Below are 21,169 nucleotides of genomic sequence, written 5' to 3' on the forward strand. Positions count from 1 at the left end.
AACTGTGCATATAAATTGATCATGCATGAAAATTCTAAACATATATTATGCAAATGCCTGCCTCTATTCTGACATAATAACAACAAGGGAGCATCAAATGGAAATACTTCATTAAATGGAATAAACCAACATGCAACATAATACAAACAGGCACATGATAATGTAGCTAACCACTGCTATCCACTGCCAGACTTGTGTGTCCAGTCCAAGCAGGACCTAAGCTCCATGACTAATTGTGGGTTGTCATTGACAGAACAGTAAAGCGGATGGTAACAAATGACCATCGGGTCACTGAAGGGCCCTTTACATGAGCCGCTACAATGAATCATGATAAGCTTCTCTCAAACATGATTTACACAAGTGTGCACATACTGACCTAAATAACAGTGATGCATAGTCAATAAAGAACGCCTTTGAGATTCAAGCGGTCGCATATATGCAAACTGAAGCCTTAAAGCCATGGGACTGCAGTAAAGAGCAGGACCTTTAATGGGAATAACCTAACTGGAACTAGGACTGACAGATGAAGGTTTGTATATGGTGTATTAAACACTGCAGCAGAATCCACACAGCTTGAAAGAAGAAATCTAACTGCATGATCAGCGAATCAAAAGAGCAGATTAGCCAGAGAACCTGTATCCAATGAGTACAAAACATGCAGGAAATCGATCACCACGTAAAATCTGCAATCCTTAATTCATCACGTCTTTAATAAACAAACACATCTTTCTTAGTCTTATGACTGAGCACTAAAGCTACCTAGCCGCATATAAGTGTTTAAAAGATCTGTTCACTTTGAGAGGAGAAACTCCTGAACTCAGGACCTCTCCAGAGAGCTGCACTTGGCGAGGAAATGCTGGGTCTGCTTTACTAATCGTTGGTGTCTGTTAATGGATGTCATCAGGCTCTTAACGCCGATCGAATTGGGTCTCTAACTGCCGCAAGCAGACTACCGCCAATACACTAACACAGCAGCTGTCAGAGATACGGTAACTGGATAATGCCATACTGAGCACATGCACTTATGATGTTGCACATTTGCATTGTTTATAATTACTGGAACAACACTGATAATGGCAGATTTTTCGACATGTTCATGTCATGACCTTCATGGTCAGGCGCAGTTGGGCCAGACGGGAAAACTAGCTGGATCTTCCCTCCTGCCCTACGGCTGGCACACACAGCAGATGTCTTAATAAGAGAACACACACACACTTAAAAGCTCATTAAAATAGCAGATGATTACCCTGAAGAACACCCCAAGCTTTTGTTAAGGGTTAAGGACAGAGATCACAAACAAAGTTCACAATACATTCACATGAATTTGATCCCACATGCGTACAACAAGCTGGCAGGAATTGCATCTTTTTAACTAAATAAGGTGTTATGTGGAACGTCAGGAACAACACAAAATGTGGTTACATAAGAAAGGCTGGAGGCACAGGTCATATGGTGAATGGCTAGGAGACTAAAAGTATGTAACTGGAACCAGGAAGGAAAGATCTACGGTTAACAAGTGACGTACAGGTACATTTTATCAGAATGAGTAACCTTATCTCCGAACACATGCAAAATGTGTACGCATTTTTCATTTCATTCATTTATTCATTTGGCAGATACTTTTATCCAAAGCGACTTACTGTACAAGTAGGAGAGCATATACTGTAAACATTTTGTCAACACACTAAACAGTACCGCTGGTTTACAAGGCCATGCTACTAGGAGGATTAAAGTTAGCAAAGATTTTTTTTTAAAGCTGGAGTTAGCAAAGAAACAAGACAGACAGTTATTTAACTCATAGTGTGTCTAAACATCAGCATGTGTGGACAAAAGTTCCCCTAAACAAAAATACTTTATGTGAATATACATTTCCGTATTGAAACCTTATTTTTCAATACATGGAAAAATTTGGAAAACTATTCTATACATGCATACCTGTATATATAATAACCGCTTTAATATTCTGACAGGTAATATTTAGTAAATTATAATTAATTATGTAGTATATATAATATAAATAATGGTAGTAAAGTGGATTTAGTGGATATTTAAAAACACTTTTCTGCATCATTAATGTAACCAGTACAGAATAAAATATATTACAAGACAGAATATCCATATTTGCACTTATCTGAGATATGCAGTATAAATTTAGACAAATGTTAAACACACGCAATGTTTTAAACTATGCTTTCATTGATAAAACACAGACACGGATGTACATAATTTTATGAATTACTGGCTTTCATTCCACCTTTCAACTCTGACCTTCTTCCAGTAATAGGTGCACACTGGATCCAGTGGTTTTACCCCAGTTAAATAAAGGGTAGATTGCATAACTGGCTGGCCAGACGGAAGTGGTCCGCTGTTCACCCCCAACTGTAGCCCATTTGTGCATTTATGTAATCATCACTTCAGTTTTCTTGCTGGGGATCCCAGAAAGGCACACGGTTACACAATGCCTCAACAAAACCCCCGTCAATCTCTCCAACTCACTCGCGCACTTAAACAAGACAACCACAGGAAACTCAATATGGCCCAGAGGAAAATGTTACTGCTCAGATCTTGCCCTTTTAAAGCTCAGGGGACGTAATGGAGGTCTTAATGGACTACATGGACTTAAATGGAGTTACAAAAGGAGACAATTGTTGGCACACAGAAAGAAGTCAGCGCTATAGAAATCTCGATGTTAAGAGATCATCTCTGGATGTCACTTACATTGTTTTACACTGAAACCACCAGAGCACTGTACAAGAAAACTACAAGGCAATGTCAAATAATCATGACAACATTAACGTCAGCTCAAATTTACCAAATTTGTTTAATTTATAATTTATAAATAAAGGTAATTTATAAAATATCTGACACCCTTTGAGGAATGAAGCTCGTCATGTTACATTGACATGGGTGATGCAATACACAGCTTTACTAACCAACAACAGGACAATTTGTAGTTGTAGGGATTTTCTATTCTTTTTACTAAAAACAATGAATCAGGTTGGAAAATGAACTGAATGATTCAAAATGACTTGAGTAAACTACCATTAAAATCTTATATGATATTAAGTCACTTGTAAGCAGTATTATGCTAAAATGAGAAATGAGAAATTTCATTAATTCATCTCAATACGGTATTTCAATATTTTAAGGCAGAAAATTAAAATGAATATAACCAATATTAAGTCACTTATTAGTAGTATAATGCTAATATATAAGCATTTTAATTGATCCTAGCACTGTTTTTCATATTTTAACGTAGAAAATGAAAGAGTAAAAGAATAGAACAAACATTATAAATTATCAATTTTCACAGTTATGAATTCTAACAATCGTAACAGTAATTCCATAATTAAAAGATTCAGCAAATTATTTGTCAACAACAATGTTATCAGAGTAATTCATAACATTGACCAGGTACAGTACAAACACAGTACACAGATCACGTAAAACACTAATCGAACAACAGCACCTTATAATAAATACTATGTGACCCTTACATATTCAAAGTTTTGAATTTCTAAGCCTTAATCATAATGAGAGAATCAGCTTTAAGACAACAGACGGCTGAAAACAGCACTTCTCAGGTACAGTATACAGTTGCAGATTAATCAGGAAGTCCTCTACATTACCTTTGCATGGCTACAAACTAAGTGCCTTTGATGTACAATTATGCAAATTACATTATCAAATAATTTGAAGGGAGGTTGAATTACTCTAGAGCTATACAGCGAACCCCATACCACACTGTACCTTAGGGTGGAGTTACAAAAGACCATGGGCCATATGTGTGCTAAAAGATAAAAGTGAAAGAGATGTTCTCCCACATTGCTCAGCAGTGGAATTTGATCATACACTATCATCTCAGTTACATACAAAAACCATGCTTTTTTTTAATGGGCAATGATAGGTTCTGCTGTTAGGAAATCTTCATCTCTCTATTGAAACTCAGACTAGCAGAACAATGTGTCCACGCAAGTTTAGTCAGTTTATCAATTGAAAGATTTGAACTTTTTGATGGAGTTATGGAAGCCAAAAAATGAAAATCTGCAGAAAATGTACACGTCATACACAAATGTGAACATTTAGAAGAGCAATAAAGAGACACCAAGGGGGCAACGGGTCAATGCATCATCATGATATTAGAATGCATATTTTATTATAATAAAATTATTTGACCCTCAATCACCACCAGCTTAACCAAGTTTACACCACACTTATGTGTCATTTAAACAATTTCGTACAATTTATATTAATTGCATTGCCAGAGGCAGGAGTGTAAAGAAAAAAATCTCTAAAAATGTTCAAGAAGACAAGGAAGAAACAGAGACCTACCGATATTTCATGCCAGTTCTCAAGCAGTGGTCAACAGAAGATGGCATATTTTGAACAGACAGCTGACCCAGGCTGCGGGCCACCAACGCAACTGCCCTGAACTTGCTTTTGGTCCCCAAGCTGGGGCTGTTAGTGTTCTGTCGGTTCAGTCTGTCTTCCGTGCTCCGGTTTACCGCTCGGTGGTCCGTGCACACAAACGACACCTGCATGCTGACGGCGAGCCCCTGCGGACAGCCTTACCACAACGTGAATTCAAACTCTTAGAAGAGAAGCTCGTTTATAAAATCTCCCAGAAGACAACAGTGGTGTGACCTCTTAAAGAAGAACAAATAGCTGATGTTGTGTTTCTTCAAGTCCTTAGGAGGTGAGATGTTCTTCTAAAACTCGATTAAATCTATTTAAAAAATAGATGTAGTCTGAAGAGCGTGTATCTGTCCATGTGCCGCCTGCATGAGCGTATTATAGGCGACTCCGTGCGTCTGTGTGTGTGTGTGTGTGTGTTAGTAAGAATGAATTCCAGCACTGTGGCTCAGCAGCAGCCACAACACAGAGCACAGGGGGAAATTCCACGTCCATCCACGTCACACTGCAGAACATCAAGCATGTTTAAAGGGTCTCCGGTCTGCACTCCATGATGAGTCGCTTGCCTTTGTACACCACTTTCTCTTCCGTCCTGGTGGCGTTTTACTGATGTTCCTAAACAGTTTTTTATACGTCGCTGTCCTGCTTAGATTAAAATCTTAAAATGTGAACCACTGTGTACTGAGCACATGCATAAATGGCAAGCGAGAGTGAGAGAATATATAAAAGAGCATGGCATGACAGCGTGTGAGACAGATCGAGTGAGAGTTAGATAGATAGATAGAGAGAGAGAGAGAGAGAGAGAGAGAGAGAGAGAGAGAGAGAGAGAGAGAGAGAGAGAGAGAGAGAGAGAGAGAGAGAGAAAATATTGGAAAGGACAGTGGGAAGGTCCATGCTCAAGCTATGCTGTGTTAGATCAGCTCGTACCTGATATTCCACACAGCCTACGCGTGACAGAATGTTCAAGGACGAAACACAAATCTGTCATGAGCCGGAGTATTTAACGCACATGCTCATAACACTATATCCTACCAACAAGGAAAAGAAACTACAAGGACACTTCATCAGAACAAATGTTTAACACATTTGCGATCACACATGTTAAATGTCATTTAAATATAAGAATTCTCACATTGTCCCGACTGCAGCTGCTCTGAGAAAGAAACTACTAAATTATGTCCATTATACAATATAGCCTGATCTGGAGTTACATTTATTTTAATGCAACCATGCAAATAAACTACTATACAGCTGCTGAAAAAGTTAAAAGACCATTTCAAAATTATTTTCAGTTTTTTATCATGTGTAAGTAAATTTGACATTGACCACATTACCTTGTTTTTAAAATGAAAACACCACAACAAATCGAATTGCATGAGCTAGAGAGAACGCAAGCAGTATTAGAAAGTGAGATTTATTTTGACTTGAACAAATAGCTTAATGTCTGCTTATCTCCACACTGTGTGAAATCATACTGTAGGATTGTCAGTCAGAGATCATAGGAAAAGCTTGAAATCTAAATAAAAAATATATGTAAGCTAACTCCTGCGTTCCTTAGTATTTATGCATACGACATACATGCCACCAACCGTAAACACTCTGATATAAGCTCTTAAATAATCTGACACGCAAATGACACACGTCCCCCCAGCAAATTACAGCTCGCTTGCGACCTAAAGCATCTCATAAACCACTGAGTGATGGAGCCACTGCCCAGTTTTCATGCGCTCGGGATTAGCCGAACGCATGTCATTCCACCTCTAGATGAATGGAAGTGGACATGTGGCTTAAGTGAACGTACAGTGTTTCCTGAAAGGGGGTTGACACGCACCTGCCTCAGGACACAAAGACTCTGACAGCAGGCTCGTGTGATGTGGCCCTCAAAGCAGCGGTCCATTAAAATCACGTAACAAAATACTGAACTCATTCATCCGACATGATGCAGTGTCTAGAGAGAAAGAAGTGCATGCGATGAGAAACTGTGTATCTTTAGATACAAAAGTTGAGATCCTTGGGCGGCCAGTATCGTCCCTTCTCCCGAGTCTAGAATCAGGGGTGTATCACACTTCAACACAACAGACTGAAGGTGTATAAGTATGCGCATTCTGTTTGTGTTGTTTCGCGGCAAAAACAGGCAGGACATTTTAATATTTTGCAGAAAAAAGAGGCAAAAATGTCAAATATTTGTTTTATTTCTTAAGGTTCAATACTGTTTAAGAATCTAGCTATTTGCAGGGTACTGATATTTCTGTCCTTGTATCGAATAATGCTCCTGTTCCCAAAAAAGGAGGAGAAGTTTCAGGAGCGCAAACATATGATCCTTTTGGAAACATAGCCCACTTACTGGCCACTGTGAATAAAAATGGTAGAGATTCGCACTTTATCATGATCACAAATGTATTTGTGTGTCACTGTGACCCTGTGCACGGATTAACCTGGAATTTACAAATGTTACATTTAGACAACAGCCCATAGCAATGTCCTCCTGTTAGTTGTTTCCCATTCTGCCAGTTGTTGTAAATCAAATTCATCTTCATCGGTATAGGTAACATATATTCATGAAATGTAAATGCAGTGGATGCACAACCCAAAATTGAATTATCAGTAGTGAATGGAAACCTTAGCTGTAGCCCATTATGTGTCGAATGGTTAAGTAGAAGACTGCTGCGCTCACCAGGAGACGTGACCTTTCTAATGAGAGGTGGGGTGTGCGAGGTGTGCGTAGAGAAGAGAAACCATGAACTGTTAAGCATGACTGTGTGTTAAGGGCTCTTGATGCAAAAAGGCAGCGGTATTAATAAATAATAATAATATATTGTAGAATATGTATACTTATATAATACATATATATATATACTGTATCATTTTGTGTAAAACAGTTTCAATAGTTTTAGATGAAGTATGCCATGTGATACAACCCTTTTTAGGGTCACTAGACAACACAAACAAGGGCACATCGAACCCCATCAAGCCGTTCCTGTCTTGTCTTTGATTGGAAGCTGAACTACCGACTTATCCACAGTCAACTAAGCTCTGGAAAATCCTCTGGAGTCGTTCAATCATCTGCCTTGGAGCAGAGCTCAGTCTCTCTCCAGTGAGCTTCACTACAGGGCTCCTGCTCTTTCATCACAAGCAAAACACAAGCAAATGTTGGCAAGAACTTCTCACCTTCACAAATACTTCCTTGACAGTGTGAAGCGCTTTCACATAAAAATCTGTTTCAAATGATAAGAAATCACATTTCTTTATATCTGAGATTCATACATTCTAAAAACAACACATTTCGTATTGAGTTTCTCTGACATTTTGTGTCACTTCACACAAAATCAACACACACACACACAGTGTGTTCAATAGCATAACAGCAGCAGTGTGTTAATATTAACACATCCTTTTCAAAGGGACAGTTCACAGGAAAATAAAAATTCTGTGAAAGATATTCGGAAGAATGTGTGTAACCAAACAGTTCTTGGACCCCATTAACTTCACCATAGTAAGAAAAATAACTTTATATTTTTCTGTTCTGTTGAACACAAAAGAAGACACTTTAAAGAATGGAGGACAGCAAACAGTGGCACTTTTGACTACCGTTGTCATATTCCCTACTGCGGTAGTCAATGGTGGCCAAGAACAGTCTGGTTAAAAGCATTCTTCCAAATATCTTTCTTGTGTTCAACCAAACAAAGAAATGTAAACAGCTTTTAACAACTAGAGTGACAGAATTTTCATTTTTGGGTGAACTGTGCCTTTAAGAGTGTACATTAAACAAAATCTCAGTAGACGTTTCTTTAAAAGAATTTTAATATTTAATGAAGTGGTTAATGCTGTGAATTAATACAGCAGAATGGAACAGAATATCGACTGAGCTTGAGGCTTTCGATATCTCAGCAGGAACCAACCAAACACTTTCTGTTTATGAGGTAAAAATACACAGTGAACTTAAATGCACACATTTTCTTAAAGTGACATAAATGAACAGTTTAAACATAGTACAGTAGAGGTCAGATTACAGTTAGTGACTATATTAAAAGCACAAGCAACAATCTGAATAAACAAAATTATTAACATAAAATAGGTATTGACATGTCATGCAGTATAACATTTCACGCTACACTCCATCTTAAACTATTTTGAACAGCTACTATATCTCAGAACAATTCATACTGTATAGCTGCGCATGTATATTTTAAAAACTTTATCAGAGCTCTGGAGGTTACTGTAAAAGACTCATCCTTAAGCATTTCCATCCAGTCAGATGACATCAAAGAGACTTAAAGCATCCAGCAGTGCACACTAACACACACACACACACACACACACCACAGCCATCTCAGAAAGTATGCCTGTTAATAAACACCACAAGTCAAAGCTAAACCCATAAATACAAGTATTAAAGTGCTTTTTGCAAATATAGTATTTCTTATTAGACTGCAGCATTATTCCACTCCATAAGCGAGGTTTCTAATGCAAAATCTAACTCTGCAGAAGAAGACAGCTGCTTTGCGTTTGAATTTAAACCGATGTGTTTCCTTATTAAAGCGGAATTTTGATGTGCTTTAGACAAGAGTCATGTGGACCGACAAATATGGGAATGTTTGAAATAAAAAAATACAATAAAAAAAGATATATATATATATATACTGTATATGTTTTAAACATATGTATATATAGACATTTCACAGTATATACTTCCCTCAATGTGTATGATCCATGTAAATATGTAATTGGAAGAAGTGTTTGATGCCTGTAACCAGGTGCAGCCAGCAGGTGGACAGCATGACAATTACTGCAGTAAAGCACTTACAGATATTACATCTACATATACCAGCGGCTGAAACTGAATGCTGCCTAGCTGGTCAGCAAAGCAATGTGAAGAGTGTGGTGATCAACAAATAATGCACACAGCATGCTATACTCTAATACCCACATCTAGAGTAAAATGGGACACCTTTCTGTTCCATCTGCTGTCCAAGGCCCATAACGATAATGATTTACTGGTGTGGAACAATTGTGGAAGTTCATCTCCCAACATCAGCACCTGACCTCCCTGATGCTCTCGTAACTGCTGACTCAACATATCTTCAGAGAAAATTTGCTATCAGTTACACACATCCAGCCAGCAACACAGCGTGTAGTGCTCTTAAAGGACAGCAGTGATATGGAGGAAGTGCTTTTCTACATGACGGCAGTCCCATTTCAAGCTGACAGTGCACTGCACGAGCAGCTTTGTTTCAGAACGCCTGGGGTTCTCTCTCCCTCTGTTCCATCACTCATCATCTTAAAAATGAACTGCACTTTGTTTAAAGCTAAATTAATAACGCCTGGCCTTTTACTAGGTAGGCACTATAGTCTGCAGTTAACTGCTTGTTCAACAGAACAGAGAAAAAAACATTGCTTGCAGTTATTAAACTATAAATGGTTTAAATGTTACGTGCACATTTAAAAGCAAATCAGATGCTGAATGCTACTGTACATCCTTGGAATCCATAGTGCATATTTTTATTTCTATGGCAACATATTTACAATTGCAAATGATGAATGTGACTACTTATTCAATGCACATTTAAAGTCAGTGTGTTGAATTAGAATTCAAGGTTAAGAATAACAAGCAGAAACTGTTTAATTCACTCAAGGTCAAAATGTCTGTATGTAGCCATTTTTTCCAGTACGAATGTTCTATATGCTTTATGGACAAAATCTTTGATATCTTTGGGTGAGATGAGGGCAAAATCTGACCTTGAACAGAACTGACATAAATCAACCAATGACAATGTGATGGCAGGTTTAGGAAACTGTTTTATGAGCCATTTGAGCTCTGTACTGCCCTCGGAAAGTATAAATCCAAAACAAGACAATATTTTTATTGTGGTGTTGAGATTAAGCAAGACAGCAGAAACGTACTGTACGTGCACTGTATGCATGTATGTATTTATTTATAATTCAAGCTGCAATTCTTCCCCCAGACTGTTACCATATGTAATCAAGAGTTTATGCCCTATAGGGACTAACACGGCCTAAAAAATAGAAGGGAAACACAGAAGGAAAAACAAAGAGACTGAATGAACAGCAGCATTTAATTAAAGAGGAAATAGAGCAGAAAAGAGATTAGCTCTACGACCACACCACAGACAGAGAGAGAGAGAGAACACCTCACCACTGCACTAAATGACTTATTAATCATTACTCTTATACGGTTAACACGTCCTGGCCTGACAGTTATTGCATTGTGTTTTACAGGACGGTTGACTGCATGTCTTAAATCCATAAAAATCTAATTTCAAGTGAATGTTATAAACGTATCACTAAACAACAACAAATGAAGAGTAACAGTTCCGCTTCTGAATAGAAACAAACTTTGCGGCACACAATGTCCAGATGATGTGCGTTTACTGCCATCTTGTGATCACCACACTGCAAAGAATCGAAGTATTTTTGTCTTGTTTTCAAATACAAATGTCTAAAACTTCTTGAATCAAGATGCATTTTCTTGATGAGCAAAATAATCTAAGAAAATAAGTCTTGTTTTAGACAGAAACTATGAAATTTCAGTAAATTTGTGCTTAAAACAAGCACAAATATTCTTGAATTTAGTGAATAAGAAAAAGGTAAACCTGATTTCAAGAATTTATTTCTTGCACCATTGGCAGATTTATGCGTGTTTTAAGCACAAATTCACTGAAATTCTTCTCTCGAAGAAAAGGCATCTTGAATCAACAATTTTTAGACCTTTGTACTGGAAAACAAGACAAATATACCAAGAGAGACATTTTTTTGCAGTATTCGATAATTTAACTCGGAAGTAGCATCTTGATTTAGTAACATTGAAACATTAATGCTACTAATAGCATTAAAACATTACAAGTATCTGCTTACATTAAAAGAAGACCATTCCATAAGGTTAAGGTTTAAGGCGGGTGTCCGATTTCTCTTAGCCGTTGTGAATGTTCAAATCACCAAAACAAACACACCCCTACCCCATCTTTCGCTTAAGTCAGCACCTGGCTCAACTAATGTCTGTCATGTGCACCTTACTGCTGGTTGGCTACAAGGTTGTTTTGGTACTCGGCCCGCTAAAGAAGCGTAATTCGGAGATCGGACACCACACCTTATCGAATGTCCGAGAGCATGTAAAGGCAGCATTATTTACAGTATGTGATGTTTTTTTTTCTTTATGTCGTGAACTTTTTAAAGAAACAAACGGGTTCTATCTACAGAGTCAAATGGAATGCAAAAACTTGAAGCTCAATATCTAAAAACTGCAACAACAATAACAACTGCAAAACATTTTTATTCCAAGGTGTTGATTTATTGCTGGGGTCCCCATTTCATACAGTCTGTGTGTAGTCATCTTATAACGGACATCAGAAACATATGTACAGCTGTCACAGTATTATATTTTCAATTCACAGGTATCATGGCCAAATCAAATAATGAGTCAAATTAATATTTACTTTAGTTCATTTTGTGTTTTCTCCTTTTCAGGCCATAGAGTGTATGCCCTTTAAGGATTAGAGAGAGCCTTGCCTCCTTTAAGATTGTGCCTCTTAAAGGAGAGATTTCTTTCTACTTTTACATAAATGTCATAGGGGTCCACAAAATGTGTCTGTCAAAATACAGCCCATATACAGCATATTGAATACCATGCTCTAGATTCCCAGTTTTGCATGTGAGGAGAAATGCGCTGTTTTGGTGTTTGTCTCTTTAAGTGCAAAAGAGCTGCTAGTCTCTGCCACCCTTTCGGCAGAAAACACAGCCAGGGCAATGAGCCTGTGCTTCCAATGACAAAACAAGAAAGAAGGGATGAAGCAAATGAGAAACGCTGTGTTTCGTCTTTAAACACCAAACATATTGTTTTCTATAAGCGAACAGACACTAAACAAAGGCGTCGCGTTTTCTATGTGCAAAAGCACACATGAAAAAACAATCCCGTACTTACAAACCATACACACTGCCTTCTATTCGTGAAAGTAGACCAACAGTTACCTAATAAAGAAGTGTCACATAAAATGAATGAGAAACAGCTGTGTCCACCAAACACATTGTTTTCTACAAGCATACCTGTCCCGGTCCCCGTTGGTGGGGGAGAGATTGCTCTCTTGTTTCCTTGTTTTCCCCTTGGGCAACAGGATCACGTGGGGTCCTAAAGGGGACCGTTTTCAAGTGGAGACTCGATTTGTCATGACACCGGTGAGCTTTTAGGATGCCAGAGTCAGCAGAGTAATTTCTGGTCGTATAACACTGTATGGGGACTAGATTTTTGGCAAATATGGGGGTTTTTTTAGACAAAAAAGATTGCATGACCACTGATCAATACAGTGCCCTCCACTATTATTAGACATCATTACATTTTCTTAGCACACCAAGGTGACTAGAAACATGATTTGTTCAGTCATGTTCTTGTTGCAGAGGACAATAAATATTAGTGAAAGGCCAAACCCCTTAATCATTCATCACAATGGATAAAACCAAAGAATATTGTTCTGATGTGCAATAAAATTTTGTTGAGCTACGCAATATATAAAATGGCTTTATGGAAATAGTTAAAACAATAAAAAATCTAATTTCCAACATCAGGGCAATGATCAAGACGTTTTAATGGACTGGAGATGTTGAAAATCAGCTTGAAACAGGATGTGTCTCTATTTTGTCTCAATGCACATGCAGCGAGGAGAAGAATTTGCGTGGCCAAAGACGGTCAGAAAGCATTTAATTAAAATAAAGGAAAACTGCACCTCCATCACCACAAGTTGTTTGAGACACTGTTCAAGAAACTTCTGCAAAAACAAAGTCCACCATATTAATCATCATACCGGAACTTCAACCAGGACTGGGTTCTTTGGCCATTTGAAAGGAAATTAAGTTTTTTTGGCAGCAATAACACAAGATAGGTTTGGTGCACACAGTGATAAAAAAATGCCCCATGTCCAGAGTTAAGTATGTCACCAGATCTTTATTGTGAACCTACTTTTATTCCAGAGGTCCGGGACATCTTGTTCTGATACATGGCATCATGTTCTATATCAAATACCAACAAATAAAAAATCTAAATCTGGCTTGCTCTGCTAGAAATTGTGTAATGGGTCGAGATTATTTCTTTCATCATCACACTAGTTAAAAAAAACATCAAAATCAACAAAAAATATGTCACTCGATGCAAAATCAAGATCCTGCCATAGCCATCCCAGTTCCCTGATCCGAACACTATAGAAAATGAATGAGATGAACTGAAGACAAGAGAGCACCAACATTTGAAAGATCTTAAGAGATTCTGTATGAAGAAATTAACTCGGATGACTTGCCATATATTCTCAAACCCTGTCATACATAAAACGAAAGACTCAGATCTGTTTTGAATACAAGGGTGCCAATAATTGTGACAAGGGTGTATTAGAGAAAATTCTTTTTTTCATAATGAGATAATCTCCCCACTTCAAATTGTTTTATTTTAATGTAATCTTGGAATATTGTATTTTTTTACAGCCTTCTTTGCTCATATTTACCAAGGGTGCCAATAATAGTGGAGGGCACTGCATAAATGACTGGATTGCTCATGACATCACTACACTGAAGCTACTACGCCGCCATGTTGGTATGCCCAGGGAGTTATCCCATGCATATTAATAAACAGTGTCACATATTAATGATAACAGTAATTTACCAGTTCCGGTTTTTATTTCTAAAGTCTCACAATACATTTTTACAACGCAAATGTCTTAAGCATGTAAATGGTTAATTATTTAAAGTCTAGAATTTTCACGTCTTATTAGATATAGAGTGAGTTACGTTCATTTTCATTACATTAGCTTACATATCAGATCAGCAGACTACACCTCAACATATGACAAATGTGCTTATTCTGAAATCTAAATACAGATAAATACAGGCAGTATATGTTCTAAAAGTAACAACTAATTTAAACACACATGTAATCTGAAAAATATTGCAGGCCTAATAAGCTGAAAAACGGGTTATTTTGGATCATCATTTTGACTAAGTCAATGGTGGTCTCTGTCTGTTAGACATACCAAGATGGCGGCATGATCGCTTATGGCTGCTTCATCTCCTGCCGTTGGTTTAATGTTCGAGGCGCAATCCTGTCATTTATATAGATCATTGGATATGACAGATCCTCTTTACATTGCTGATCACTTCGTTGAGCCTAAGCCAAAAAAACTTGAAAGTGTTATACGACCGGAAATTAGTCCGTGGACTTTTGTCAATAAGTATTTGTCAAGTACATTGTGACATCACTATGAGTAAAAAACACCTTTCAAAGATCTTACTGTATGTAATTAGAAAAAGGCATGAAATAACAAAAATAATGACACTTTTACCTACATGAGAAGGTATGGACACAAACTCTTGAAATTCTACAGCTCTTTTGTCAAAACACCAACCAACTGTCCTCGATCATCGGTGCAAGGACCTTCGGTCTCTCGAATTCCAAAACCTTTCACAAGGACCATGAGTTTAAATGGCAAGCTGTCATCTACAGAAGTAACTGACATACCTAGCATGTATTGACAAGTCACCTGACCATGTATAAAAGCAAAGCACTTAATCCAGGCCACACAGCTGGTCCAGACCCCTCTGTCTGTGCTTGCTATTTGCTCTGGATGACTCAGATACAACCCAAATAAAACATCCATGTTACTTCCAAAGTAACAATAACAGAGACACTGCTTCATTTAAAAATCACCAAGAACTCTATTAAAGAAATCACAGTTTTCCAAATAATTATTCATTATTCAAGGATTTGTCAAATAACATCAACCTCAGAATTTCCATCAGACACTTACCTATACCTCATTCCAGTCTGGAAGGAGATAGACTCTTGAAGTGACACTCCATTGGTTCTCAGGAAATCCTCCAGGTTTTTGAGCTGGGCGGCTGCCCGCACCTCTCTCAGGCTCCTTATCTCACCCAGTTCACCCCTGCTCTGCCGCAAAGGGCACAGGCCCTGGTCGGACAGGTAGCGGTCGATGTCGCTCCGCATGCTTTCGCTGAAGGACAGCGACAGCATCTTGCCGCTGGTAATGCTGCTGCTCCTTTGTACCGTGTTACCCGGCGGTCCATTCTTGGAGATCTGTTCGGAAGGCACACTCAGTTGGCGGCTGGGAAGGCGGCCGGAGTGGCCGGCGTGCACGACCCGCACATCGGTCAGACTGCTTCTGTGAGTAGCAAACATGCCCTGCCACCAGGTGACCCAGTGCCTGAAGCTGAACTATGAGACTGTGTTTCCCACAGGCACAGAGTGAAGCATGACAGAGACCAGAAGACTCGTGCAAGTCAGTGGCCTTGCTTTAAATAGCCCCCGCCTCCCTTGACAATCAACACCAAACTCACACGTCCATGCATTGTAATATGAGATAGTACAACCCACCCTTCATCTTTCCATGTGTGACCCAAACACGATGGCAAATGTAAAGTACGAGTTTGTCTTAAAAAAAAATTCTGTCATCATTAACACGCCCTCTTGCCTGTATGACTTTCTTTCTTCGCAAGAACACGAAAGAACATATTTTGAAAAATGTGGATGACAGAACAGCACAGCCCCACATTCACTTATATTGTATTGACACAAAACCAATGCACGTGAATGGGGGGCTGTTAACAACATTTTTAAAAATATCGATGACAGAATTTTCATTTTGAAGACGAACTACTCCTTTAAACAGAAAGATCTTAACAGAATGCATTTGTGGGCTCGGGATGGAAGCGAAACTGGTATTTTCTAGTATGCAAGCGTGCTCAAGCAACAGAAGTGAGTAGACATTCAGTCATGCACACGATCCAAACCCTGCTGCAGTTGCTGTGGAAGACACGAGGGCCAGATCTATTCAGCATCTACTCAGCTAAATCAACCAGGAGTCAAAAAATAGACTGGCACTGACCCCAACAAAGGCTGGAATTCTTAAAGCAAACGAGACATGATGTACTTTTCACTTATAATTATAATACAGCACAAATAGAGGCCCACTTGATAGGTCATATATATTCTTGTTACACTAGCAACGCAAAGGTCATGGGTTTAACCCCTAAAGGAACACACATATGAATTCATGGACTGAATGTACTTGAATTAAAGTGCGGCATAAAGGCCATTTCTAAACAGTGACACGGGGCTGTGCAGTCGCCTGCCAATGGCATCATATCCATGTTACTATTGTTACCGCCTTTACTGATGTAGAAACCGCACGACAACAGTGTCTTGGAGCATCTAGCAAGCCACTCGGTTATTTAAAGCAGTCACTTATTTATGGACAACAGTTGTTCGCAACATTGATACAATTGTATTACTTTAGCTTATCCGCAAACATGATTGCTTGTTCCCGTCTGATTGGTGTCCATCAGCAGTGGAGTTGAAATGAAATCGCAGTTTATATTCAAAATATTGGAGAGACAAGTTTAGACAAGTTTAGACAAGTAACGGTTCTTCTCTGTTTCTTTCGATTGTTATCAGAAATATTAAGCACTCTATTGTTTGTGAATGTATACCGGAAGCTCAGTTGGGGTCACAAAAGTGTGCATGCACAGAAACGTTTGTTTATGATGTTAATGTGGCGATGGCATACGGTGAAAGGAGATTAATCAAAGCATGAGCCGACTACGCCACCCCGGATAGGGCCAGGGACCCAAAATTAAGTAAATCACCAAAAGCTCACAGGTTCGTTATTGGCTGAGACAGGTAGCAGACAAAAGGGAAGCTGGTAAACAATTTATTTCACACACACCATCTAAAATACAAAATCACATTTAATTAAAGTCATTAAAAGAAACAGGCCATCATCTTCGTACAAAGCATACACACACTTAAAACGTCCAACCCAGAATTGGGGAAAGTCGTCTGATTGATCCGACAACCGTTGTGCTCACTCACGTCACCACACGCCAAATGTTTCGATATTGTGGACACTACAAACAAGTCAACCACAGCACCACATACAGAGGATCTCGACCGCGACTAATTCCCCCTAATTCTGGAACGAAAAGAAAATTAATAAACTCAATCCCAAAATCACTTACACAAAACAAATTAAACCAAATCACTTAAACAAAACAAATTAAACCAAATCACTTAAACAAAACAAACGAAGTAAACAAAATCACTTAAGCAAAACGAAGTAAACAAAATCACTTAAGCAAAACGAAGTAAACCAAATCACTTACACAAAACAAATTAAACCAAATCACTTAAGCAAAACAGATTAAACCAAATCACTTAAGCAAAACGAAGTAAACAAAATCACTTAAACAAAACCAAATCACTTAGGCAAAACGAAGTAAACAAAATCACTTAAACAAAACGAATTAAACAAAATAAATTTTAAACAAAACGAATTAAACAAAATCAATTTAAACAAAACAAGTTACGCCCAAAATGACATCGATAATAATAGCTAGTCCGGTAATCACCAGTCCTCCGAGAAAGAGAGCCAAATGTCGTGCCTATAGACACGCAGAACGCGATATCGAAGCACGTCAACAGACACTAAATGGTTATTATACACTGGAAATAACTGCCAGCTAAATGGGAATAGATCCTCCACACCAACCGGGACAAAGACGCTGTCCCAGGCACGGCAACGAGTGAAAGAGCAAAAACGGAAATAAACACGACTCTACGGACTGTCCACTTCGGTCCGGAACAGTCAGCTTCATGCATCCGCTACGCAGTGAAATGAAAGTGGAAGGTAAATTAAGCGTCGCACTAAAAGTAACGGGTCTGGAAACAACCCGGTTCAGGAATCCACTAGGCAGTCAGGTAGGAGAAATGGTAAGTTGGACGAATCAGTGCGAACAATAGTGGCACTGTCTATCTCGGAAAACACTCCAGTTCAAGCAGTCGTTATACATGCAGGTACAATAGCGCTAGTCCATAAGGGAGAATCACAGCCCCAAATAGCGCCGGTATCAGCCTGCGAACTGGCGTCGGTTCAGCCTGCTGCAACACCTCCAACACCCAAAGTCACTGCAGCTAATGACCCGTAATGCACCACGCACTTGACGCGGACTTCACTAATGGCTCTCGAAAATACATGGCCATTCACAAATGCCCGCAGTACTCCTCAACCACACTCTTGGACGTGTAGCCCAACCCACCGGAAATAAAGGTACTCCCGGAAGCCCTATAGGACACACCTGTGTGACATGCCAGTCCTATCTACCTTTATACCCCCGGACCGTACCATTTCCTCAAACATAGGTGGGTCAGGCAATCGCATCACCACAATCTACCCCCCCCACAAGTCATCGTAGTCCCGACGATGAACAACGTAGCCTCAAGGTCTGAAAGCCATAGCACGATTTAGCCCTGAAGTAGACCCAGCAGAAATCTGATGAGCCTCAGCCCCTACGGTCCGTGGTAAATGGTACAAATTCGTATGCTGCCCGGCCCTAGCACGTCTAGGTCTAACGATCCTTTCGGAGATACTAGACGGTCCGATAGAATCTGGTACTACGTCTAATGGTACACTTACACTCCTCTCGCTCCCCCCAACTGCACCCCCAGGTACCGCAGGACTCGCCCTTACCTCTGGCGATGCTCTATTCACCCCAATGCTCTCTGGAATTTCTGATGGGGCCTGGGTCACCACCAAGGCTAAATCCCCATCCTCAAATTCCTCAAAGCCTTCCTCTCTTACTGAAGGTACTGGCAACTCCGGCCAATCCTTAAAGGACTCGGTCGGCATGGGATCCCTTTGAACTCTGGGTTTTAGGGACACTCTATGCACGTTACGGACTTTAGTGAGATCTTGCACTGGTGCTACAGAGTACACCGATCCCCCATCCCGTGGCACTCGAACTACCTGATAGATGATCGAGCTCCACAGATCCTGGATCTTATGGCGCCCGGAGAACCCACGTTCTCGCAGATAGACCCTTTGGCCCTCTTCTAGCGGTTGCTCTTTTACCCGTTGATCATGCTTCGCCTTGCGATGCTGAGCTGCGGCCTGCAACCGCTCACGGGCACCTTCGAAGGCCACTTTAAGGCAAGCCTGATGCTCTTCCATCCAATGATGGACTCCACCAGCCACTGGTTCTTGCACCCGACCAAGCAAGAAATCCACAGGCAGTCTAGGCTCTTGCCCGAACATCAAAAAATAAGGACTCTCACCGGTGGCTTGATGGGGAGTGGTATTATAGCAAAATACCACCTGGGACAAACAAGAGGCCCAATCCCTCTTCCTTCCAGTGGGCAAGGTCCGCAACAAATTGTGCAGGGTACGGTTAAACCGTTCACACTGGCCATTACCAGCTGGATGGTATGCGGTAGTACGAGACTTACCCACCTGGTAAAGGGTGCACAACTGCTGGATAAGATGCGATTCGAAGTTACGTCCCTGGTCCGAATGGATACGGCCTGGGACCCCAAACTTAAAGAACCATTCGTCAACCAGGACGCGAGCCACAGTCGCCGCCTGTTGGTCCCGAGTAGGGATTGCCACTGTGAATTTACTAAAAATGTCTGTCATTATTAACACGTTTTCATGCCCCGAACGAGAAGGTTCTAGGACCGTAAAATCAATGGCCACTATCTCATTTGGACGGGAAGCTAACAGATGGGCCATGTAGCTTCTGGGGACTGGGGCAGCCTCTTTGGCTTGCTGGCACCGCTCACATTGCTGTATCCAACGGGCTACATCGGCCGACATCCCAGGCCAGTAGCACCGCTGTCGCACCAGTTCCAAAGTGCGCTCGGTGCCTTGGTGCCCATGACACTGATGCAGTTGGGTCAACACTTCAGTCTGTAACACAACAGGCAGCACCAGCTGCAACACCTTTGCACCACCATCAGGACTGCAAACCCGTCGATATAATAGGCCCCCCAGTTCCTCCAACCGCTCCCATTGCCGGAGTAACACCAACACTAGCTTGGGTAACTGTCGTCGTTCTTGGGGCCCTGGGCCTTGCCCTTGGCGCCAAAATTTAAAAGCTGAACTGATAATGGGATCCTCCTCCTGTAATCGAGCCAACTCTGGTCTAGATCGATTTGGCATCACCTGCATGGCCCTCACAGTGGTGGAGTCTGCCCGATCCACCACTCCAGCACGCCTAAGCAGTTCAGGAACTAATGTTCCCAACGAGCCTTCCCTTTCCAGGTACCGTTCCTTAGGAGTCATGCGTGATAGCGCATCCGCATTCTGGTTAGATCTCCCGGATCGGTACTGCACTTCGAAATCAAAGGCCGCTAGTTCAGCTGCCCATCGCTGTTCGGTGGCACCTAACTTAGCAGTCGCCAAATGACTAAGGGGGTTATTGTCTGTACGAACGATACAACGATGGCCCAATAAGTACTCACGAAACTTTTCAGCCATGGCCCATTTTAGAGCCAAAAACTCAAGCCGCATAGAACTATAGGTAGCAGTGTTATGCTCTGCAGGACGCAGGCTACGGCTGGCATAGGCCACTGGTCTCACCTTGCCCCCAATCTCTTGAGACAGTACAGCACCTAACCCTACATAGCTGGCATCGACTTCCAAGATAAACGGTAACTTAAAATCAGCATATGCCAGGACTGGTGTGGTGGCAAGCTTAGCTTTCAGGGTCCGGAATGCTTGTTCACACTGTTCGGACCATAACGCATCCAACTCCTGTATCTTAGTTCTCCCCTTCCCTTGTCCTACCTCCCCTACCAGCCGATGCAACGGTGCTGCTATCTGAGCAAACCCTTCCACAAATCGCCGATAGTAACTACCAAATCCCAGAAAGGTACGTAGCTCTGACACAGTCTTGGGGCGTGGCCACTGCGCCA

The 21,169-nt window shown here is 40.5% G+C and overlaps 1 protein-coding gene across 1 annotated transcript in view; it reads right to left on the minus strand.

Annotated features, from left to right (window-relative positions):
* The window catches only part of kcnab2b (potassium voltage-gated channel subfamily A regulatory beta subunit 2b), a gene marked incomplete at its 5' end in the record, with an annotated part of 34,982 nt that extends 19,381 nt beyond the window's left edge, over positions 1 to 15,601 (minus strand). The window contains one exon of the mRNA XM_079478276.1: positions 15,213 to 15,601. Within this exon, the coding sequence (XP_079334402.1) occupies positions 15,213 to 15,601 (389 nt within the window). The remainder of the gene's footprint in view (positions 1 to 15,212) is intronic.
* Between the last annotated feature and the right edge of the window lie 5,568 nt (positions 15,602 to 21,169).

Source organism: Barbatula barbatula (genome assembly GCF_947034865.1).
Source record: "Barbatula barbatula genome assembly, chromosome: 17".
Taxonomy (NCBI): Eukaryota; Metazoa; Chordata; class Actinopteri; order Cypriniformes; family Nemacheilidae; genus Barbatula; species Barbatula barbatula.